Source organism: Leopardus geoffroyi, chromosome B3, assembly GCF_018350155.1.
Source record: "Leopardus geoffroyi isolate Oge1 chromosome B3, O.geoffroyi_Oge1_pat1.0, whole genome shotgun sequence".
Classification (NCBI taxonomy): Eukaryota; Metazoa; Chordata; class Mammalia; order Carnivora; family Felidae; genus Leopardus; species Leopardus geoffroyi.
The window spans coordinates 114,262,455-114,287,999 of record NC_059337.1 but is presented as its reverse complement, the minus strand read 5'-3'; the positions used below and the strand labels follow the sequence as shown (position 1 = coordinate 114,287,999).

General features: G+C 42.8%; 1 protein-coding gene across 8 annotated transcripts in view; it reads right to left on the bottom strand.

Moving 5' to 3' along the window:
- The window catches only part of RAD51B (RAD51 paralog B), a 645,855-nt gene that overhangs the window by 224,147 nt on the left and 396,163 nt on the right, over positions 1-25,545 (bottom strand). For all 8 annotated transcript variants that reach the window (XM_045451376.1, XM_045451380.1, XM_045451382.1 and 5 more), the window contains exon 8: positions 8,880-8,976. In XM_045451376.1, coding sequence (XP_045307332.1) covers positions 8,880-8,976 — 97 coding nt within the window. The remainder of the gene's footprint in view (positions 1-8,879; positions 8,977-25,545) is intronic.

Genomic DNA, 25,545 nt, shown 5'->3' with positions numbered 1-25,545 from the left:
TCCATCTCTGTATTCTCAGCACTAAGTATAGTTGCTGGTACACAATGGATGCTCCACTTCCCTAGATATTCAATGAGTTCATTGTCTCCCTACTTCCAATCTCCCTATCCCTAACCATCCTACACATCTCATCCAGATAACCTTGAGAGTGCATAGTTATGATCATTTTAGCATAAAATCTAAATTCAGTCTGGCATTCAAAGTCTGGCCCCAACCCATTTCTAGATTTATTACAAATGACCACCACAGGCAAATGAGGCTCCTTTGCCCTCTTCCCAGTATATCCCGCATTTTCTTACAACACAGATCCCAGATTTACTGAGTACTCTCCAGGAACTATAGAATACAGGAGTGATCAAGACAGAGTCCTGCCCTTGAGGCAATTATATGAAAGCAAAGGAGGCAGACAGTAAACCCATAGGTTAATTTATAATATGAGGTCAGGTAGTGATAAGGACAATGAAGAAAATTAAAGCAGGCTTGGAAGAAAGAAGAGGATGGGATGGGGCTAGGGGCTCCATCTTAGATAGAGAGGTGAAGAAAGACTTCTCTGAGAAGAGGACCCTTGAGCAACACTGAATGTAGTGAAAAAGGAGGCCAAGGAGGGGATATGGACAAGTGCTCCAGTCAGTGGGAATAGCAAATGCAAAAGCGCAGAGGCAGAAACACTTTGGTGAATGTGAGAAACAAGAGTGTGGGCTATGAGGCTAGAATAGATAGGGGGGAGAGTAACTGGAGATACGGGCAGGACATGGCCCATTTTGAACTTAATGCCTTAGTTCATAGCATTTCCTGATCTTTACTCGTCTTTGCCTGTTGAAATCCTTTCTATCCCTCAAGTGCTATCTCCTATATTTTCCTCCCTGGACCCTTCAGATTCCCCTCTGCTGAAAGAGATGTGTTCTTCTTCCTAAATCCTGGAAGCTTTGGTGCACACCGTCTTGTCTGAAAGCACCACACACATTCTACCTAATAATGTTCTCCTTTAGAACTATTCTCAGACTACACTGTAAATATCTTGTGGGCAAGGACCATATCTTGCTCATTTCTGAATTTCCTATAACATTAACATAGTGCATATAGCAGGGGCTCTACAACTCACAAAATCATCAGGTTGGAAGGCACTTGAAAGTCTCTTCATTGAGCCAAAAAAGTTGTTTTTGGAGGGGCCATAGCTCTAAAACTATGCTAATATATGCAGGAATTCAGCTATTGCATAGGAAATGTCAGTATGACCAAATGAAATGCAGCTTAAATCCAACCAGTATTTATTGAGTGGCTTATCTGAAAAATGGAGAAAAGCAAAGGCCTCAGAGAGAACTGAACCTAGGTCAGAGATCAGCTGGACCATCCTTGGGCTAGACCACCTTGCCAGACCCTGTTATAATCCTCCCCACATCCTAGCAAAGATCACAAATGCATTCTGGGTTTTTCATGCCACATTACGATGCAAACTAAGTTATCCTCTGGGCACCACTCCTAGAAACCAGCCATTCTTCCCTTCTTTATGATCTCTGACCTAGAGGCTTCTCATATTTGGTATAGAATTCTCTTTGATGATGGTAAACACAAATCTGACCTCAGAAAATCCTTCCAATTTGAACCCCTCTGGGATCACACCCCCCCAACTCCCCAGCATCTCATTCTTGGGCTTTTGGCCCCATCATCTCTGTAGTTGAAGCAATTGACAAGACTGGCTTTGGTGTTCTTGTCCCTTCTGCCTTCATGACACTGAGATGGTAACAGGAACATGTGCAGATCTGGGAAATTCGCCAGTAAATCCTAAGTAGTGAAGAAGTCTGTGGATAATAGTAAAATATTTTCAAAATATCTAGCCCAGCCTTCCCATGAACCACCTCAAAGACTGTCCCCCAAGAAAGCTCTCTGACGTTCATCTAATTTGATCGTAACGTACCTCATGCTTCCAATGTGTCTCTCTTTGGCAAACTATTGCTAGCAAAACAGAGCTCCTGACCAAGAAGCACTTCCTGGTGACTCACTTCAGTGTTCCCTTCCTCCTACTGATCCCTCTTCCTTGGTCCTGTCACTCCCTGGTCTCCCTGCTGCACATCTTTAACAAGCTCCTGTCCCTTTTGAGATTTACAGCTTGTCAGACCTTTGCATGCTGTGTCCATCCTCTCTCAACTCTAGCTGCCCCTACCTCACATAATAATAAGTAGGCTTTCTTTAGCTAAACACCACAGGGTTTTAGTGCTTTTAATCTTTTTCTATAAATTAGGCCTTTCGTGGCATCTGAACAGCTGTTGGAAGTAATATACATTCAGCTAAGTGCCATGGACCCTTGAATACCAGGGAGGATGGGACATGGGTAGGTGTGGTGTGTCCCTTGTGAATGGAAGCATGTGAGGTTGTGTGTGTTGATATATGTCCTGTGGCTCAGGGATAAAAGGTCAAAAGGTCACTAGGACCCTTAACCATGTTTATCCAAAACGCACTCCTAAGAGGCAACAGTATCCAAATCCAGGCTTTCATGGGAGGGGCTCTAACTTCTGTTCCTGGCACCAGCACCACCACCACTTGCTTATTGTGTGGCCTTTGAGTAATTCCCTTCTCTCCTTCATGCTTCAGTTGCTTGAGGTGGTTTAAGTGATTCATCATTTTAGGACATTTTAAAATGCTATATAGATGTGTTAATGTTCACAATGCTGATCACAGTTGTTAATGCTAACCTCATAGGCACACGGTGACACTTTATGTTTTCAAAGCAATAATTACAGCCAACCTGCACCATACCCCTGAGAAGTGGATTTTTAAGGCTGCTCCACTCAGACTCATTTGTACATGGTCCTACCCCAAACAGTGCACATTCTTAGTCTGGGATTGGGCTGTGGAGGGCCTTGGAGCTAAAGTATGGAGAGACTTCTGCTAACTTGACCAACCAACCTCAAAGTCTGTGGTTAATGGATTACAAATTTGGGTAATGCTGGACAATAAATTACAACTATAATAATAAAGCTGAAAGTACACACAATTTAAGCAGAAACACCAGTGTTTTTTATCGGAAATGAAAGAAACCATTGATCATAGCAACTGTCTGAGATTAGCAGGGAGCCACATTTTCAAACATCCTGCAGTAAATCCAGAGCAGATCCAGCTGGAAAGCAAGAGTGGAAATAAAACTTGAAAATTCATACCATGCTTTGAAGTTTGCTTCTTTCACAACCATAAGTCCCTGATTCGTCCCAACCATTCTGAGCTGCTCTTGCTTGTTGAATTTATTTTAAAAGAGACACAAGCCATGCACTTGCATATAGTCTTTCAAAGGGACTCCAGCTTTTTGCAGGGATGGTTGCTTGAGGAGTATGAATCCCAAAATACTTTCTCTTGCACATGAAATCAGCCATCAATTCAACTGGAATAGAAAGGCTTCCAATACTAAAACTAGAAACCACTCTTGGTTCTAGTAAGTACCACTTTTTCTCTTAAGTTCTTTCCTTTACCCATCCATGCACTTTTAATTTTTAGTTTTTGAGTGCTATTATCTGTCAAAAACTATTAACGCTGATAAGAGGATACTAACATGCCAGACGCTAGAAATGCCAGGATGGCAGCCTAATCATGTCTTCCTTTCCATGAAGCTGTCTGGGACTCCTGAAATGGGCTGTGTCACCACACTGAAGTTACTGCTATCCCATTAAGTCCTCAGAGGAGAGAAAGCCAATGGTGCAGGTTGAGCAGAGCTTCAATCTTGCACAGGAGCCACTGTCACCATACGTCAACCTCACTTACCAACTGTGCTTGTGTGGACAGGAGCCCAGTCCTTCTGCCCAAATCCCAGATGACTTTAGAATAGCGCATCGAGTCTTGGGCCAGCTGGACGGTTAGATCCTTTCTCTGCTGATCAGTATGGGGAAAAGGGATATTCCCTATGACTGAGATCCAGTCACTATTAGTATTTTCGATGACCACCAGGAAGAATTGGCAAGGGCATCTAAGAAACATGTCCTTGGCCACAGAACAGTCACAATAACCTAGTCAATAACCAGTCACTCGACTTCGTAATAATCTAGTTGCCTGAGTTTCTGTCAACAACACAAAAAACTAAAATGGAAAATACTTTGATTCACAGAGCCTGGTTGAGAACAATGTAGATTATAAAACCAGAAATCTGGATTTCCACCCTTAGGTTCATAGGGCGGTGATTTTTGGTCAATTTGCGTAAGTCTTGAAGGTTCCATTCTCCCCACAGAATGAAATAATGCTTGTGAAAGGCAGGCTGAAAATTGACAAGCACACTGTACCTATGAGAAGTTATTCTAAAAAAAATAGGGAAAATTCAATTTGTCCTCTCTTTCCTTCTCTAGGCACAATGCTATGGGGCAGGAGCAATGCGGAGAAAGTCCTTGACCTCTGGGGTCCGCTTCTCTCTTCTTGGGCTCTCCCACCTGGGAACTGGATAATTCAAGAGTGGAAGAAACCCCAATGAAGGGAATCATACCATGGACCCAAGCAGTGAACATGGTTCCATCAACATGATCCAAGCAACAAGCCAGCCACAAACTTAGTAAGGGGGGGGGGGGGGGGAAACTAGCAACACAAAAACAAAGAACTCTCAACTTTACAAACACTGGGAGGGCAACAGCTGGTCAGCTGAGATTAAAGGAGCGTGAGAGAGCACCTCCCCATCTCCTGACTTCTCCTCCCCCATAGAGGTCCTTGCAGCCAGTCAGGGCTTGCTTTTACAGCTCTGTGAAGATGACCTTGTTCCAGCTAAGATAGGGGCTCTTTTGATCTCAGCAGGGGGATGCTCTGGGCCTGCAGCTGGCAGATATTAATAGTACAGGATCCGCTGGGGTGGAAGAGATCTCTCAGTTGGGCCAGGTCACTTATATTCATTCCCTGCTCTGCATCAGAGCAGAAGGGACTTCATTTCCCTGAATTGGCCCCTGCTGGGTATTTCCCTTAGGTCAACTCAGATCATTTTATCGCTGGCTGCTCTTGGCCCTTGTTCTCACCCTACAACCGTTTTCAAGGGAGCACTGTTTAAGCCGTGCCCTCTGCTCTGCAGCTGAAATCTATTACAGGGCAGGGTGGACCCTGAGCTCACCCCATCGGTGTGTTTCTCACTCTCACAAGTTTGCACACACATCTTCTTGTGTATAGGTCTGTGTGGGGGAAAGGCAGAGAGGGCAAGAGACAGACAAGACAGGAATTGTTTAGAGTCAGGAGAGAGCAATGTGGGGAGAGGAGGCTCTTACAAGTATGCCAAAGTATCAATGCTAAGATTCCTGAAGATCCTTTCTATTATGCTTAATCTAGGAAAATACAAGGCCATTCTTCCCACACTATAAATCAGAATTTTAAAACCCCATCAACAAGTGAATACTCCTGATTTTCAGACCCACATCATGATCTCACAACGGTAGAGCTAGAAAAGACTTCAGCAATGTTGTATTTATCCAGCCTGTCCTTTAATAGAAAAAAAACCCAAGTTATCAAAAGACCTGCCCAAGATCACAGAGCTAATAACACAATGTCAAAGCTGATACACGGGATGCTGGAGACAACAAAATAATTTATACCTATTAATCATAGTGGCATTAACAACCATTGCAAAGTATTTGAATAGGTAGGTATAAATGTTCTAGAAAAATGTTCTAGGAAAATTGTCCATTTTAGTTTACTGGTAAGGAACTTCATTATAGACTTCAGGAAAAAATATTTCTATAGCCTCTTTACCTGCTCAGCTATACAAAGGAAAGCTCTAGAAAAATCAATTATTTCCATTGCCCCTAGGATTTCATAATTTTAAAAAGTTGTCAAAGGATGAGCGGGTAAGTCTCCCCTTGCCCTGAACACACCTTTACCATTTTCTGGAAGCAGTTACACCGGAGCCCCAAAACAATTTCCTTTGTATCTGTTTTGTTCCTCTTCTTTGCTTAAGATAAGAAAGCCAAGACAAAGCAAAGTACTATTACTTATTGTTTTTTTTTTAAGTTTATTTCTTTTGAGAGAGAGAAAGAGAGAGAGAGAGAATCCCAAGCCTACTCTGCACCATCAGTATGGAGCCTGAAATGGGGCTCAAACTCATGAACTGTGAGATCACAACCTAAGCCAAAATCAAGAGTCCAACACTTAACTGACAGAGCCACCTAGCCCCGCAACCCCCCCCCCCACTGCTGGCTTTTAAATAAGGAAACAAAAATTTTTTTTCTCCTCAAGGCTGACTAAATGAGTGTGTGTGTGTGTGTGTGTGTGTGTGTGTGTGTGTGTGTGTGTGTGAAATAAATCACAATTTTTAATCAGCTGCTTTGTGTGAGTCTCATGGTTACTGTTTACAAAGTATTTACTTTGGTATCCATTCAGCATTTATTTACTGCCTACTATAAGCCTAGAACTTTTCTAGTCACTTAGGCACAACCATAGATGCAAAAAGAATACAAGATAGCCGGTGCCCTTAAAAAAATCTTCCAATCTAGGGGCACCTGGGTGGTTCAATCAGTTGAGCATCAAACTTCAGCTCAGGTCATGAGATCACAGTTAGTGGGTTTGAGCCCCGTGTCGGGCTCTGTGCTGACAGCTCGGAGCCTGGAACCTGCTTCGGATTCTCTATCTCCTTCTCTCTCTGCCCCTCCCCTGCTCTGTGCTGGGTCTCTCTCTCTCTCTCTCTCTCTCTCTCTCTCTCTCTCTCTCAAAACTAAACATTAAAAAAAAGTCTTTTTTTTTTTAATCTTCCAATCTAGTCAGGAAAACATGAAAAGTTAAATTAGTTTTCCTAGACCTTTTCTTTAGAAAGCAGAACAGGTAGAAGGGTCACAGAGGAGGAAGAAGGAGTGAGACCAGGGCAGACTGGAACAAACAAGGGGATTTTGTGAAAGTGGTGGCCTTTAAATAAATCTTGAAGGGGTCAGGGAATTTGGGAAGAAAGGAAGCAGTAGAAGTGAAAAAGGGAAATGCTATTCTAGATGGAACATGCTGTCTCTGCAGTGGCATGGAGACAGGAGTGGGGAGTGGTGGGCAGAAAGTCAACATGGTTGGCATAGGAGTTCACCCAGGACACTGGCAAGAACCAAGGGGAACAGGAAGAAAAGGGCAGACTGTGAGGGGTAAGGAAGCATTAACTGTCTCTAGTGGTATTTTGGAAACTGATCCACACAAGAGAGAAGAAAAGCAAAAAAATCCTGATTTTTAGCATGTGCTGATTCCCATGGTGTAAATCCTTCCACCCTGGCTGATTTCAAGCTAACAAACCACAAATTCCTGAATATTTTAAAAGTGACTTCTTGATTTTAGCCCTTTCTCAGGAAATGAGCTAAAACAACTCCAAGATTTCTGAGTAGGAAAGTGACACAGTAAAAGGAAGCCAGATTCGGAGAGTTTAATTTGGTGGTGGCAGAATGGAAATGGCAGCGAGGCTAGAGTTGGGAGGCCGTTTTGGGATCTATAAAAATAATCTAACTGTGAGTTTAATAAGTCAGCTGATCACAATACAAATTACAAAGAAGAGGTGCCAGGCTGGCTCAGTCAGTAGAGCATGCGACTCTTGATCTCAGGGTCATGAGTTCAAGCTCCACACTGGGCATGGAGCCTACTTAAAAAAAATGTATACTATCCATAAACATTTTTTTAAAAATTTACAAAGAACAGGGGACAGAGGAAAAAATATTATCTGGAAAGAAGAGCCAAGAAGACTGGATAACAGGAGTGCAGGGAGGGAAGAAGAGTAAACGATTTGGGTTTTCGGTCCAGGTGATGGGGGAGAGATGAAACATCACTGAATGTAGAAATAGGGGACGCAGGGCATTTTACAACTTTAAAAAATAAGTAATTAGGGTTTTTTTTTAATGTTTATTTATTTATTTTGAGAGAGAGAGAGAGTATGTGTGAGTGGAGGGAGGGAGAGAAAGAGAGGAAGACAGAGAATCCTAAGCAGGCTCCTCACAGACGAGCCCCACTCGGAGCTTGATCTCATGAACCATGATATCATGACCTGAGCCGAGATCAAGAGTCAGACGCTTAACTGACTGAGCCACCCAGCTGCCCCCAAGTAATTAGTTTTCACTCTGAAAAACACCGAGAAGCAAGAGCTGTGGTCCTTCCAATTCTCGAGATGGTAAACTGCGGCCAATCCATGCAAGACCACCTGGCAGTCAGGAGCCTCACCAGGCCTGCAAGTACTATCTGCTCCCTCATGAAGACTTCACAGAAAATGGAAGCGCAGAGGGATCTGTCACAGCTAATGCACATTTATCCAGCCCACAACCAGCAGAGCTCCGAAATGTCACATAAGAACTTTCAATAAAACTAGAAACCACCCACTGGCTCAGTGGTGTAATTCCCCTTGCTACGTAAACCATAGCCAGCCTGACCTTTGCTAGCATGGGAGGGTGGAGAAAAGTTTGCAGATTTACCGCCGTGGAGAGTTTTTCTTAATCTTTCTGTAAAGCTGGTTGGGAATGCCCCATCTCCAGCACATGATGCCAGTATACACTTTCAGCCAGTCCCAAAGCACCCAGCACCAGCAAAAGGCTACATTGCCATGGGACCACCAGGAAAGCCAACCTGTGAGCATCAATCTCAAGAACCAAGCCACTCAGCAGTTTGCCAGCCCTCGTACTAAGGACCCAAAGCAACCTACGGAGCTGTGACAAGGCTCAAGGTAGAGGTGATGGATGTCTATGAGGGTGCTTCACTCAGATGAAAAGGGGAGCTCGCCTCTGGAGACAGGGCAAGAGACTCTCCAAATAGAAGGGATTGGATGCCAGGAAAGTTGGCTAAGCTAAACCTCCAGGCTCTGGCTGGGTTCACTGGTCAGGGCCTGTTAGCCCAATCTCCCCGCGCAACATGGGGCAGAGAGGAGAGGCCGTGGGACTGTACGTCAGTGTCAGATTTCAGCCCCTCTAGGACAGATCCCTTACCTTCAGACAGGGACAAATCATCAGCTGGAGACACCAGGTCTGCCTGGGAAGCTAGGGCTCCACTTAGATGCGTTGTAATTTGATTCGTCAAGATAACCTGTGAACAGACAGGGAGAAGGTGGGGGAAGAGAGAAGAAAGAGAGCAAATTAATTATTAGAGCTCTCAAAAGACAGACTGTGGTTCAGGGGAGGACTGATAAGCACACAGGTAGGAAAACCCCAGCTCCGACTTTCATCAGTTTTATCTTTAGGCCAGAATATCTAGCAAAACCTATAGGTCACTGAAAACACAGAAAACGGGAAACACGCTTCTTTTAGAGCTTAAACCACCAATCAATTCTTTCTCAGTGCTGAGTAAATTAGGACTGAGAGGTGCTGTCCTATTAGCTAAGTAACAGAAGTCTACCCAGAGAGAATTAAGATGCATAGGAACACATTTTGTCAAACTCCAATTTTTAGGATTATATCCACAACCCAAGACATTGCTAGTGCTAAATAAAAGCAGTAATTTAAAATTTGAATGCCTACAGCGTCTTCCTTATTAACTCAAGGTCAGAGTTTTAGTTCCAAATTTGTGAAACTGTAATAAGATTCATCTGTAAAGGAACAACACTGTTCTTTTAAATTCGTTGAACGCCAACAAAAAACTTCCAATCTCGCTATGTATTTAAAACACAAATTAATATAATCCTACCTATGCAAAATAAGGCTCATGACATTTCAAATCCATATGATCCACTGCCACACAGTGGCACTTGATTCAGCCAAGAAACCATTCTTTTCCTGAAAAATCTTCACTTATAAAGTTTACTATATTGTTTAGAACCCTGAAGGAAGAATACACTACAGATTCTCTCCTGGAACATTACAACATGACTCACGCCACAATCATTTCTCAAGATTTTGTTCCCATGATGCGTAAGCACTGTGAGCATCTTGGTCACTCAGAGGAAACCTCCCTTCTGAAAAGGGTACTAGGCATTTAGTATCTGGAATAAGCACCTCGTTGGACTGTCTTGGTCTGTCTCGAGAGTCAGCTATGATCTTGCTGCCACCCTAATTTGAACAGAAATGGAAACTGTCTCTATTCTTTATTGTCCAGCTTCTCAGCCACACCTCTGTCACTGTCTCTTGAACGAACCAGGGCCACATTATAAATCCTATACCAATGGCAGTTTAATTGAGGGCTGAGAGGTGGAGTATGATGGCAAGGTCAGGCAAAGAAACGAAGTACTCTATTAGCAAAGACGACCTTTCCAAGGTCTTTGTTGTGTCAGCTAGGCTTGTGGGTCTCTAGCTATGCTGTAGCGATGATCAGACAGTGCAGCCTTCTGCTGAGTATTTGCTAACCTTGCCTTCATATTCTTCTGTATTGCCTCTTTTCATCTGGACTGGTGAGAATCACATACTATATGCCTTCAATTACAATGGCTTTATACAGTCAAATCACAGCCTGCTCTTTCAAGAACAAATGTTCATTTTTAGAAGTATGAATAAAAATGAAGTCCATTTCTCTCTTTATAATATAAGGCATATGCTCTGGAGTTTAATAAAACTGGGTTCAAATTCTGACTGACACTGTGCACCTTGGGAAAGTTACTTAAACTTTTGAGCTTCATTTATTCATAGGTAAAAATCACACCTATCTTATAGAATTTTTACCAGAATTAAGTGAGATAATCAATGTGAGGTACCTAACATAATGTCCGGCACATAGTAAATATTCAATAAATGGAAGCCATATATTGTTACGTTATATAGGTTAATAAGTTAGTAAATGCCACGTGCTTCAGACAACTGATCTAACGTGAGAACACTGAACAATTTTTCTACATTAGGATATACTTCAGTACTTGATCATTTCTACCAATCTTTAGTCCTTCTTAAGTTTTATTCAACTGCTAAGAATTTATGTTAAAATACCAGTAAGAAAAATAACAGTTATTTAAAGGCAGGTCAATAAGATACTGAAAATACCATGTGTTTTATTTACCAATGAGCAAAACACTGTATCTGTCTGCCCTAGTTTTTTAAAATGTGAAGCTTCTGAGAGATCAAAATAGGTAAGCTCTACTTTTTTTTTTTTTAACATTTATTTATTTTTGAGACAGAGAGAGACAGAGCATGAACGGGGGAGAGGCAGAGAGAGAGGGAGACACAGAATTGGAAGCAGGCTCCAGGCTCTGAGCCATCGGCCCAGAGCCCGATGCGGGGCTCGAACTCACGGACCGCGAGATCGTGACCTGAGCTGAAGTCGGACGCTTAACCGACTGAGCCACCCAGGCGCCCCAAGCTCTACTTTTTTAGAGGATTCTTCTATAAGATGGCTTGGTGAAAATGAAATAACTCTAATGATATGGCAATAGTAATATGAAAAAATATATATGTTGAATACTTACCTTCCAAGGCAGGTTACCATATACACAGGAGAAAATAAAGAGGTAAAGGCACCATATGTCTTCTCTAGAAACTTGTAAGTTAAAAGACAAGCCATTTACCAAAATATTCAGTTCATTTTTCCCCTCAATTTCATTACCATTCCACTATAATGGAAACTTGTCCTGAGATGATGGTTTTGTTATACCCAACTATTAAGTTCTATTCTGCGGAACCAAAAACCAAACTGCAGACGTCCCTCAGAAGGCACTCACTCCAATGTACACTCCCAATGGAAGACTAGATGGAAGAGAAAACATTTCACTCTCCAATGGCAAGAGAATCAGCTCCTAGGGGGGTTTGCTAATAATCCTCTTTTTTTTTTTTTTAAATTGTGCATCAGAAAGCGAAATCACTGAAAGGATACATAGCGACCAAACTCAGGGGTTTGCTAATCACACCATCTTACTAAATTGTTGTGGTTTTCTAAACCCGTGTTCAGTAAAATGATAGAATGGAAACATTTTCAAATAGCATCAATTACAAATAATCACGACTTGGGCAGAAGCCTATAGACATGTTGTCCTCTGAGGCAATCTGGAGACTTGAAAACTACACTCTTAAAATAACTTATAAAATACTACTACAGTTTATAAACAGAGTCTTAACACTATCTGGTTTCTGAAAATTTGTTCTGACACTTCAGAAGGGCTTTCCCGCTGCTTTGCTCCATTGGAAAGCTTGGGGCTTCTGATGCTTGGTACTATATTTGTGTGGCTGCAGTTTGCACAGTAGTAGGGTTAGCGCTTGAGAGTCAGACCGGAGTTCAGACCCTGGGTTCTACCACTTACTAGCCGTATGACATTGGACAAGTCTCATAACCTCTCTGGTATGATAATTCTGAACTCACAGGGTTTCATTACACTGGATAATGCATATAAGGTCCCCAGCATTAGTGCCTGACCAAAGGTAAATGGTTAAATGTTAGTCCTCATGATTGTCTTTAGTTATCTTTTAATAACTGGTACCTTCCTTTTTATTTACATTTTTAATGTTTTATTTCATCCTTACACCCTCCTCACACCCCCTGCTCCTGGTCCAGAATACATTCTACCTTAGGGGCCACTGTGTGTCTAGTCTGATCCACCTGACAGTGAACTATTAGAAGTATTTCTGCTGGGGACTCCAGGAGTAGCCATTTAGTATATTCTAGCCCATGGTGAGTACTGGAAAATGGGGGACAGAAGAGAAAATAAGACAGCCCTGGAAAAATCAGGGTGGAGAACTGTCAGATCCAAAGGCCAAAAGAAGCTCCTTTTATTTGACTCTTGGAAGGTGACGAAAAATGGACTTATGGTCAGTTGGGGATAGAATAGCAGAAGAAAGGCTCATTTTTAACAAAACAATAACTCAGTATTTACAAGTCAGATTTTTTTAAAGAGCTAAGTATATGGCACATGCCCTCATTCAACTTTCTGTGGGGGCAGGTGAGAGGCAAAATTTGTAATCCCCACTTTCTACAAGGTGAACTAGAGTCACCTGCCTGAGATCAATAGCATAGATAAGAGGGGTGTGCAGGCCTCCTGCCACTCTCCCTCCTAAGGCAGCAGCATGCAGAGGAGAGGAGAGAGAACGCTCAGCTCAGACCCGAGGACAGGTGACTTCCCCAGACCTTAGGTTCCTTTGTTCATTATTTTTAGTGTCCAGAAATTACAAGATTATCAGTCCTACACTGTAACAAGCCCAATGTTGTGACAAGAGTCCTTTTGGATTCGAATGCTATGAAATAACCCTAAGTGAAGTAGGTAAATAACTTCAGCTTCTACCAAAGTGTCAAGCATTTGAGGTGATCTGAGCGGAATTCTGCCTCTCTTCTTCATGATTTTCAGTGGCCCCAGATGCATGTGGCTGTCATTTCCGAGGCCCACAGAAGGCCTGGAATCTAAAGCTCTTCATGAAACCGGGTCTGTGTGCAGGAGTTTAAGGGGGAGGCTGGTCTGGAGGAATCATGAGGCACCTCTGGGGCATTTCTATGCCCATAAAAACACCCACTTCTTCCTCCCACCCACTCTCTGGCAGAAACCTGCTACAATCTAACACAGAGATTCAGACAAGTTTCAAAATCACTTTAATTGGGCCTGTGGGGCTAGGTGCAGTGATTGTCCTGATATTCCTGTTTGTCTAGGCAAATAGGCAGTGCACCAGATACCCTGGCCAGCCAGAGAAAGGGCATCATCCAAGCAACAGAGACAGAGGCCGTGGGCTGGCTGTGCTCACAAACTGCCTACCTGTCGCCAAACCTAGCACTCTCAAAATGACAGAGCTCTGCTTTTCAGAGGTTCTGAAGGCATGGTTTAAGTTTTTCTTCTGTTTGCATTGAAAATGGTCTATCTGCCCAAGGTACACTTTCTTAAACTGTTATTTTTGGTATCTAAAATGATCCTAATTGCCAGATAGGACAGTGCGCGAGCCTTTCTACCTAAACTATAGGTCTTGGATAAGTCAGAAAAATTCTGGGTTTTAATCCTGGCTCTGTTTAAGGGTCGCTGAATGTCCTGCTTTTAAGAAGACAGAGGCCGGAATTTTCCTGTGAGAAATTGTTAAGGTTCATTGAGTCCTTTCATCACCAAGGCTTGAGAGAAAGGCCCTGGAGTGGTTTTCACCAAACTCTCCTCTTGCTTCCCAACCATGACAGTGTCTGCCCCAACCCATCTGCTGCCTAGAAGCAGGGAGTGAGAGGGAAATGGGGTGGGGGTAGGAAAGTGGGGGAGGACAGGAGGGGTGGTGGGGAGCTCTGGGTGCAGTGCAGGGACAGGGTAAGCGCCCACAAGGGCACGCCTAGAGGCCCACACTCACAGACTCATGCTTCTTCCCTGACAGCTCCCCATCCCAACTCCTTCCTGTCGCTTCCAGCATTGAAAAGAGATACCCTGTATTTGTTGTGAGGAAAAGTCAGACCAAATACCGTTGGAGTTTGAGCATCACAGATCTGGTTTTACTATTCCCTGGCTTAATTTTGCCAAGCTCTGGGAAATTATCGATCATTCCACTATGAAAAAATAATCATTTTTTTCTTAGCTTCAGCCCAGAAAATAAATATCAACTGTCAGTCCTAAAATAAAGAACTGATAAGGTTTTAGTATTCCAGCCTGCTTGAAGGTCTGCATGACAATTGTTTTCTGGGAAAATCTGAAAGGCTGTGGGGGATTTTCCTTTCAAAATATTTGTGGCAAAAGGACCAAACTTCAATTTGACTTGAAGAAAACACTGCTGTGGGAGTCAGACAGCCTGCCTTTTATTTCTGGCTGTGTCGCTAGTCTGCTGTGCAATTCTGGAAAATGCTCCTAACCTCTCTATACCTAAAAAGTGTTGGGTCCATAATAGATGTCAAGAAAAAAATGGCTTTAAATGTAGCAGGCTGCTATGAAAAATGCCATACATTTCTTAAATTTATTTTTTTAAGTTTTATTTATTTATTTATTTTGGGGGGGGAGAGAGAGAGAGAGAGAACGCGCATGAGTAGGGGAGGAGCAGAGAGAGAGGGAGAGAAAGAGAATCCCAGGACGGCTCCGTGCCGTCAGCACAAAGACCTACAAGCTCAAACTCATGAACTGCAAGATCGTGACCTGAGCCGAAATCCAGAGTCAGACGCTTAACCAACTGAGCCATCCAGGTGCCCCCAAAATGTTATACATTTCAATTTGCGTTAGGATGAGTGTTATACTTAAAATTCCACCTTATCATTGTTTCTCATCATCTACCCTTAAGAAATCTGTTTTACACAGAACCAATTGGCAGTGGCTGAGGAAGAGAGGAGGAAAAAAAAAATGAGGGACACAACTTCAAATAATTTTGCATTTATGGTGAGAATACTTTCAAATCTCAATAAAAATTCAAACCTCTTATTATGGACCTGGAGGAAAATCTGTTGTAGGTTTCACTGTGGAATTCACAGGCGATGCTCAAGAAACACTGTTTAGTAGGAGAGTCCCTCAGGTAGGAGAGTCCCTGATGAAGATATTGGCTCAGTATGAGGCCACATAGATGAAGAGAAATGAATCTCCACAGCTTTGCACAAACACACACTCAATCATACAGAGGTTGATAATAATACTGTTTCTGTCTCATGTTAGCCATCATCTAGACCACTGAGTTCAGAGGAAATGCATTGAAGTAAAACTGTGCCTGCCATTTGGTCAAAATAAACATCCAAGAAAACTGTAGCACTGTAGGGTGGCTTTCTCTTTGGCCTACTTCTCCAGGGGTACACATGCGAGGGGATGCAGTGGAAACTGGGCTGGTGGCTACTGTGTAGGCGTGAAAAGCTATGGTTCCACTGTCAACATGCTGTTCCACTGGCTCTGATGGGGCTGAGGTTAACACACGCTGGTTCCGGGTCTCAAATGGGGTGACAGTTGTAATGAGGCCACAAACAGCAGCCTGGTGTGCTGTTTCCACCTGCAGCCCAACCTTGGCAACATCCTGTCAGTGATCTCAGGGTTGTTGCAGGAAATAACATGCACCATTGGTGAACTGCGACAGTGTGTTCACAGTGGCTTCTAAAGGTGCACTCGCCAACTGTATGCAATTTTGCCATTAGCATGGGATCAAATAGGCCTCTGGCCAGCTGGGGCTTGGAAATGGACAAGGCCAATTGCTGGATGACTCTGAGGTTCACAGATGTGGAAGAAACCTTCCTACCAGCCTTCACTGCACCACGTATTTCTTGTGGCCAAGTCGCTTTTGCGTGGTTTGTTTGGTTGTCCTCGCCCACTCCATTACTGCCCACTGAGCACCACAGAAAGGCAGGGGAGGTGAATTTCCAACAGCCCCCTGAGTTTCTGCTGACCTTTTTAGGTGTTTTTGTTACTTGATGGTGCTTTCTATTCACGTGTATGCCTGGGCTCTGGGGATTCCCCTCTTTTTATTTGCAAGGAGGGTTAGAAAGACACAGCTTCGTGATCAGTCCATCACAGGCGGCTGCTATTGACTGATTTCCCCTCCTGAGACTCATTCGAGATCAAGAAAATAGTTGTGTTGAGTCACTTGCTCCCAGGGGTCTGAAAATACAGCTCTTGGGGGAGTCCAGTCTGATAAACACCAACTCTGCTATACTCCAGCCCCAGCCATTCTTATAGTGGCTTAAGTAGGGAGGAGCTAAAGCCCAGAGGGGCCACTGACTTCCACCACACCTCTGAGAAGCCTCCAAAGGAGGATGAGCCAACACTAATCTGACTTCTGTATTTCTAGGCCACTAAGGCAAATGGCATTCCAAGAGCTCTCCAAACTCAGTAACTGGGTGCATTGCATTCATGTATTGGAGATGTATTCTATCTCCAAAGTGAATCTGTAGCATAAAATGAGAGCAAAGGTCATTCACAACCTGTTCAAAAGGAGGTCAAAACATCTGCCTAGGAACAAATATCCAAGATAGCAGCCTCATCATATACGCCTTTGAACAAAAACTATTTGATATCCTCATAGAAGGATATTGTGTAAGGCGTGTTTTTTATAAGGGGGGCAGGGAGTTGGGAGCTGAAGCTATCTGTTTGTGTCCATACTTAAATAAATGACATCAACATACACAAACAATAATAACCTACAATTAAACAGAGTCAACATAAGAGAGACAGAAGAAGAATGGCCAGAACAAATACATTAAAATGGCTAAATATTTACATAATGAGTGAGGACGGGCCTCCCTCCATGGCAATGCCCTTGGAGTGGAGATCTTTGATCACAGTCACTAACAAGCCAGCTCCCAATCATGTGCTACAGGCCCATAAAATGATGTCCTGGCCAAGGGCAAATCATACTCAAGGCACAAGCCCCAATGCCAGATGACAAATAGGCTTTTAGAATCTCCAGTGTGTACCCTGGTGGCTTGGGAATGGCCCCCCAGAGTGCTGTCCTAAGAGGAAGTGTGAGGTTTTGTCAGGCCTCTGAGTTGCTAGAGGGGATGGTGAGGGACATGAGCTGCTAAATATAACTGCAGAGAAGTGCTATCCTATAATTTTTTCCTTCCTCATTTTGCATTGCCTATCTTGATGTTCACCTCTCATCTAATGTCATTAACAAGAATAATGACAGCATTTCATGTGTGTGTGATGCTTTATTTCTCTTAGATTTTTAAAAAATTGTTTATTTAGAGAGAGAGAGAGCAGAGGAGGGGCAGAGAGAGAGAGAATCTCAAGCAGGCTCCACACTGCCAGTGAACAGCCCGATGTGGGGTTTGAACTCAGGAACAGCAAGATCATGACCTGAGCTGAAATCAAGAGTGTGACGCTTAACCTACTGAGCCACCCTGGCACCCCTGATGCTTTATATTTTTCAGAGGATGTTCACAGAATGGTTTCAGTTGATCCTCACTACCTCATGAGGGAAGCTGGGCAGTAACTGAAGCTGCTGTTGTATGTTAGGAGGGTGGGCTCTTGAACCAGACCTCCCGGGGTCTCTGTCTCAACTCCACCACCACCCAGCTGTATCATTTCAGGTAGATAACTTAATCTCTCTGTGCCTCACTTTCTTCAACGGTGTAATGAGATGACAATTGTACCTGTTGTGAGGATAAATGAGTTAGCACAGAAAGCACTTAAGACAGTGCCTAATACCTAGCAGGTGCCTAACAACTATTAGCTTTTTACTTATTAATCTACCCATGCCAGTTTTTCCAGTGGGAACACTGAGGTTTATGACATCCTCACCCTATCTGTTTCTCGTGGTTCACTCACTCCAGCTCTCATCCCCATGCCAAGTGCCCCAGGCTGAAACGTCCTTCTTCACTCTTCTTCACGCTTCCATCTTTGCAGAGCCAGTTCAAATCCCACCTCTTCCATGAAGTCTTTCCCAACCATGCTCTTTGCAACTAACTGATCTCTCAGTTCCTAATGCTCCCATTTTAGAATCGGTACCAAGTAATTCGGTACGAGGATTTTTTTCTCTATGTCACATGTTATTCTTACCTCTCTACCTACAGTGTAAATGTTCTGAGATTTCACGTGTTTTTGCCTTCCTGTCCCCATTCTAACAGCGGGAAGGGAGAAGGGAGGAAACTAATGTCTACTTCCTGAGGATACAACCCTGTACCAAGTGCTTTACATACATTAGCTCATTTCATCCTCACACCTCAGTGAGGCAAACATTATTATCATAATTTTGAAGACGAGGAAACTGAGGTTCAGAGACATTGAGCAATTTTCTGAGACTACGTAGCTAGCACACAGAAGAGCCAGATTCACACTAGGTCTGTCTGGACCTCTAGTGCATGCTGGTTCTTCCACACAAAATGTTCTTGACAGGAAAATTCACAGCCTCATGGACATTTGTTGATCCATTTCTTCAGTGCATGGCATTTGCTGGTATCAGACTGACCAAGTGCCATGTTATTTAATGCAAAATCACATTAAAGGAAAACTGTACCAAATGTTTAAGAGTAAGACAAACTTTCAGCAGCCGGCTGTTAGAATGCCGTTTGGTAGAGCTGGAAACACTGAGTCTTCAGTCCAGGGAGGAACCATGCTCCAGCAGGTATGGCAAAAGAAAAGACACAGGCTCCTGGATTCTATTTCTGTCTTGGCCATGAACCTTCTGCTAATATTTTCACTTCTGCTAAAATGTGATGACAAGAGTTTCAGAAGAAAGGTTGCCACATGAGAGCAGAACGAGAACAGGCAGCTAGCTGGTTAAATGAGGTAGAGCCACAAACAACACTGGGATCTGGGCAAGGAGCTCACAGCTGGGACAAATTCCATTCGGGCAGTTATCTTTCCAGCTCCGCTTCAACTCACAGAGAACAGCACTGGGTATGCTGCAATCCTTAAATATTAATGATAATGGTATCTGTGTTTTTAAATACCCTAAAAGGGCTATCTTTAGTTTACTTAGGATCCATGCGACCACTCAAAAAGTGTGTTCTTGCTTTCCAACTTGCAGTGTTTGCATTTCTTTGCAGACTGGCTACACCACACGATGGTGAATCAATTGCTTCTTCACATGGTTGGTAATTGATTCACAAAAGGTATTAGTGCTGGTGCACTGTGGTGGAGGCCCTGGTCTTACGGTGAAGACCCAGCAGGGATGGAGGTAGTTGGGGCAGAGGTTTATTCTTGGTTCTTGACATCATCCAGCCAAGAGGCCAGGCCTGGAAGGACTGGTGACCCGGGTAGGTTTGCAGCCATGCCTGCAGTCATTTAAGGGGCATCACCATGATCCCCTTTGAAAAAAAGGAACGTGGGACCTGTGGGTGGTGGCTTTCCATTTCTGCATATCTGAAGTCCCACTGAATTCAGAATCCTGGAGCTGTGGACAAGTCTTGTGGAAGACTTCTTGATCCCATCCAGGGCTGGAAAGGGATAGCCACTGCAAAACGAATGCCCAGCTGCTTTGGAACAGGAGAACAAGGAAGCTCTTCTCTGTCTGGTTATTTACAGCACAGCCTTCCTGCTCACGGACTCCTCCTGCCCTCCCCAGGACCACACTGAAATGACTAAATCTGCCTGTTACTCCAGTGAATCCAGTCAAATAAATAAGTCAATTCTCTTTAAGTTTGTGGTCTCAACTCCTTGTTGGTTTATTGCAAAATTAAAGGGCACACAGAGTAGAACCATCAATCAGTAACCAGCAGAGGAATAAGCTCTTTGTGGAATGTACTGAGAAGCAGGAAAGAAGAAGAAAAAAAAAATGAAAGGAAACCTCATGAAATGGTCATTTGTTAGGAGAACAGAGAGGGAAAAAAAATCCACATTTCACATGCAGCATCATTTAGGAAAAGTCTTATTAAAGGTTTCCTATCTCACCAGGGGACCAAGCATAGGAACGCAAACAAAAATCCCTCAAAATGATCTGCCATTTATTAGTGCTGGTTTCTTGTGGGCTTTGCTGTATTCCATGGCACAGCCAGAGATCATGGGGCTAAGGGGCTGCAACAGTGACTCAGCAGGCTCAGAACCAGGGCAAGGAGGTGAGATACCACTATTGTTAGTTAAGAAACAAACATAACTGTCTCCCTCTGCCCTTCATCCCAACCTGACGGTCCCTTAGCACCCTAAGATTAAAGTACCTATGTAGTACCATGCCTTATTTGGAACTTTTAATAAATGTGATTTGATCAAGTTAAAATCTGTAGAGCCAAATGTAGCCCAAGGGAAGAAAACTAATACTTACTGAGTACCCAGCGGGTGCCAAACAGTATGCCCAATGCCTTATTTACATAGCCTCCTTTCATCCTTATTGCAACCTTAGGCAGTAGGTGACATTATTCTTCCACTTTCGGGATAAAGTTATTCTGTAACTTGCATAGCTTGCAGCTAGCAGCCACATCTATGTGATTCCAAAATCACTTCTTTCAACCAGACACACCACGTTCAAGCACAGCATCTGGAAAACTACTGTGGTATTCTAAATGCTGCTGGAAGAAATGAAACAGGTAGTAGTGGAGACAGCATCATGGTAACTCACCAGTCCTATAGAGTCCACCTTGCACATTTTCTACCTCAAATAACTTCCTTCTCTGGACATCTGATATTCTTGACCATTTCACAAGAGACAAAAGCAAGGTGCCAAGAGGTGGAGGGAACTGCTCAAACTAGTAAGCAGAAGAGCCATTAGACCACAACATGGCTCCGATTCTCACCCATAGCAAGATGTAGCTTTTGAAATAACTTGGTAATAGGGAAGCATTCCCTATGTTGCTTCAGAAAAATGAAGGGGCTATATACACACACATATACAAATACAAAATCTCATCTGAACCTCCTTATCATCTAGTGGAAAGGTAGGTATTACACCTCTTTCCACATCAGAGAGGAAAAGTGAGTAGCCTAAAGTTTACTATGGCACATAAATGGACCCAAACTCAGGTCTACTGACTCCAGATCCCATGCTCTTTATACTCTTAGATCCTGAAGGAGAGTGCACCTCCCACAGGGAGGCAGACTGATGGTAAAGGAATAACTTCCATGAGAAAGCTGGGTCTCAATGTCTTTCTGAATCAAGGAGAAGACGCTTGCGAAGCTGTGATGCCCAAAACAGTGGGATCTTGGTTTTATTTCCTCTCTCTACAGAGGTAACTATCAGTAGTGTTAGAATCTCTATGCTCTCCCTGAAGGTGGTCCTCTGTTACTAATGTGAAGCTATTCAAGCGCTGGTTGTGTTTATTAGAAGTTAAGTAGAAGTCCCCATTTATTATTTCAGCCAAGTAGTTCCTATGAGAGGACAGTGGAAGCAAGAAGTGAGAAAAAGCTGTATTTGGGACTGGTAGGTTTGGGCAAGACTGCAAGGGATTAAAGAGTAAAGTGTATATTTATGGCTTCCCTCCCCAACCCTCACCATCTTCTTTCTAATGAGCACCCCCATGAGTTTTGTACACTCATCCTTCCCAACACAGCTATAGAGTGGAATCCCTCCTGGACCTCTTTTCCCCAGCCAGCACCATGACGAAGGGCTGTGAGAGCCCAAGACTCCATCCCTGTACCATCCACTGCTACTCATAAATCCACACAGTCTTTTCTCCCCTTCCTTCTTTCTAATGAGCTACATCTTAAATTGTCTTACCTGACTTTTGCTACAGATCTTCAGACTACCAGGGAGGGCACCCAGTAACATAGCAACTACTCTAAAGCAGTGACTCTGGAGTGATTGAGATGGGTGTTGAATCTAGTCTTCTGACTCCAAATTCCAGGTTAATTCCTCTATGCATTTCTTCCTCCCTCTTCTGAAATAGAATATCTGGCCCTACATCTGACTGACAGAGTCCCCTGTAGATATTTGAAGCATAACTGAAATAGAAGCTGGATATCTGACAAAATAAAATTACTCAAGTCATTTTATTCAATTTTTACAATTTAAAATGCTGATAAAATATTTATTACATACTAGTCATGGTCAAAACAAAACAAAGACAAGACTGATATTTTTCTGTTAAAAGGGAGAAGCAACATGAGTATGGAAACAAACTATAATGAAAGGGAGCAAACAACCCTTGTCATAGGAGGATGAAAAGAGGGAGCCACTGGAGTCTAGAAGATGGGAAGAGATGGCTTCTCACTGGGGGACCCAGGGAAAGTGTCATTTGATCTGGGCCTTGAAAGAAGGGTGCAATTTAGTCATTGAAAGTTATGTGGAAGGTTTTTATAAATGGCAGAAGAGGCCCCGATATTATGAGAATTTGAACTACAGAGTATTTTAGAGGAGGACTTAAATTCTGGAATACTGGAAGGCACTACAAAGGTAACCAACCTGTATCAATAACAGACCAGGCATTTACACCAGGAATTCATTTTAATCCAAACAGGTCTTTAAAAAGCATGGAAAAATGCTCCCCAGCCAAGAGACACTAGGGCCTTGCAAGAAGGAGATGGAAGGTGCCTCCATAGTTCCATCCTGCCACTGAATTTGGCTCCTACAGGGCAGGTCCTTGCAGGAAAAAAAAAAAATAATAATAATAATAATGTCAATTGAGAGAATCGTGAGTGTGTGCATGCACGTATGTATGTTTCAAATTGTATTTAGAAGCTAAATTCTGCTAAAATGCATCAAAGGGCACCAGCCCCGATACAGAGGAAAGGAAAAGCCCTAATTCATATGCAGCAGGGTTTAGGGAAAATCTTTATGAAAGACTTCTTAGCAATTAGGGGAGTGAAAACTAAAACATAACAGCAACCAAAAAGTCCTCAAATGACTGTGTGTTCTATGTCCATTCCGGTAGCTTCCCTCCAATTCTTTCACAGGCAAAGAAGACCCTTTTAGACTGCAGAGTTTTCCCACCCTGGAGAAAGGAGGCATTAGAAACTAAAGCAGAGTTTTCTAATTTGTTCCACTTCTTAAAAAAATTTTTTTTCTCTGCCAGTTACTTTTCAACATGACTGACAAGAAAGCTTTCCACTTTTCTGTTTCTGTTTTCTAAGCCAAAAGCAAAGCTCAACTAGAGGTTCACATAAAAACATTAATCAATATAACATACCAGCATATTACTTTCATGTAAATTCAGTCAGCTATTTGGTAGTACTTAGAGTTAAACTGGAGTCAAACTAGGTAATCAGCACTTACTGGCTCAGAACTGAATTGCACAATGAAAGGACAGAATATGTACCCCATAAAATGATGGATCTGGGTAATGAGCATCAATGGATTAGGTGAAAAGTTGACAAGAAACTTGGCAACAGAATGATCAGATGCCATCATCTGAACCCACTAATCAATTTAATCACCATTAAAGGTGGTACAACAGACATTGTCTTGTGACATGATGAAATAGGAAGTAAACAGCACCACCTATAGAATATTTTTACTTAAAAAATCTAAGCCCTAATCCAATAACCACTCATTTATAGGATACAGAAGAACAATTTAAACAACACTATGAGGAAACCATCTACCAAATCTAGAATGTGTAGCACTCTACATCCAATTTCTCCAACAAATCAATGTCACAAACAAAAGAGGGGTAGAGGGGGTGCTATTATAGAACAAAAGAATATTAGGGAATATAACAACCAAGTATAATTTGTGAGCTTTATTTAGGTCCTTACTCAAATTAACCAACTGTAAAAGGACATCTTTGAGACAATCAGGGAAATTTGAATAGAGGCTAGGTATTGGATGATATTAATGACTTGTTAATTTTGTTGGGTGTGGTGAAGGTACGGCAGTTAAGGTTTCAAGTGCCCTTATTAATTTAAAGATGGAGAATAGGTGGAGAAGTATGTCCCAAAGGGAAATTAAAAAATAGAGGGAAGGAAGAAAGGAAAGGAGGGAGAGAGGGGGGGGAGGCATGAAGGAAGGAGAAAGAAAGGAGGTAACATAATCATGGTACATTTTGTAGCTCTCCATGAATACTTACATTGGCACAACATAAACGTTAAATATGGTTTTAACTAAATATTAAGATAAGACCACACTGGAAAGAAGCGAAAAGTGAAACTGAAAGGGAGGATGAGGATTCAATGGTCATCTTTCATAGAATCATCTTCAATAAAAACATCAAGAAATAGCAATTCAAGCATATCATTTAGAAATAGGGAGGTAGGGGTGCCTGGGTGGCTCAGTCAGTTAAGCACCTGACTTTGGCTCAGGTCATGATCTCCCAGCTCATGGGTTCGAGCCCTGCGTCAGACTCTGTGCTGACAGCTTGGAGCCTGCTTCAGATTCTGCATCTCCCTTTCTCTCTGCCCCTTCCCCACTCACACGCTGTCTCTTTCTCTCTCAAAAGTAAAATAAAACATTAAAAAAAAAAAAGAAAGAAATTGGGAGGTAACTAGCAGAATCAACAACTCAGCAATTTGAAAATGGCTGCTCCCAGAGAGTAGGATTCAAAGGGTTCGATAAGCAGATTTGGGGCAGGGAAATGCTGTTTTTTGGTTTAAGTATTATTAGATTTATATAACAATATACATGCCTTACTTTGATGAAAAATAAAATTTACATTAAGAAAACGCACCAGAAACACGTGAGTAGGAAGTTAGCCAAAAAACTAATATATATAAAGGATACCCTTTATATATAGGCAAATGATGGCTGTGTGGACTCAAAACCTGACTAGGTCTGTCAGGGGGCCCTGTGTGACTCAGGTGAGCATATGAACCACCTGGCAGGTAGACCTGGGCCGCGGAGATAGAGGCAGCAGGCTAACGGACACCCACTGTCAACATCCAAATCATGTAGCTCCCATATTATTGACTCCATACTTACCCAAGTAACCTTCCGATAATTTGCTTCCACATGTAACTTGCTTTGAAAGGGAAATGTGCTAGTTAGACCAGCGTGCCTATCCAGTGCACAGAACAGCTTTCTCATTGTCAAATTAACAATTTATAGCTCAGTCTGGTCTGGGAGCTTTGGGACCATGAACAGGGGCAGGTCCACCTGAATGTGATAAGCTCTGGGCTGAAATTTGGCTCAGGCCAGATCACCAGTTAAAATCCACCTTGTGAGACCTTCCTGACTGGGGTGGCAGCTCCCTCCCAAGGGGCTGCCCTGACCTCAGGGTCTTCCCCACGCTGCTCTGAGCACCCTCACAACAACCCTGTTGATCCCTATCATCTCCCTCCTTGCACGAACTGAGAGGCACTGCATTTGATCACCTCTTTAAGACACAGTGGACACCTGGTGGCTCTTTTCAAGCAAAGATATTCTTCGCCACGTGCTTTCGAGACCCTGACAGAAGCTGAAGTTCCTGAGCTTTCAAAATATAGAAAGTGTTCATAAACTTAAAATATTACAGTACCGGATTATTTTATTTTTTTAGTAAATGACATAATAATAAACATCACTGAGTACTTTTAAAGTACTCTTT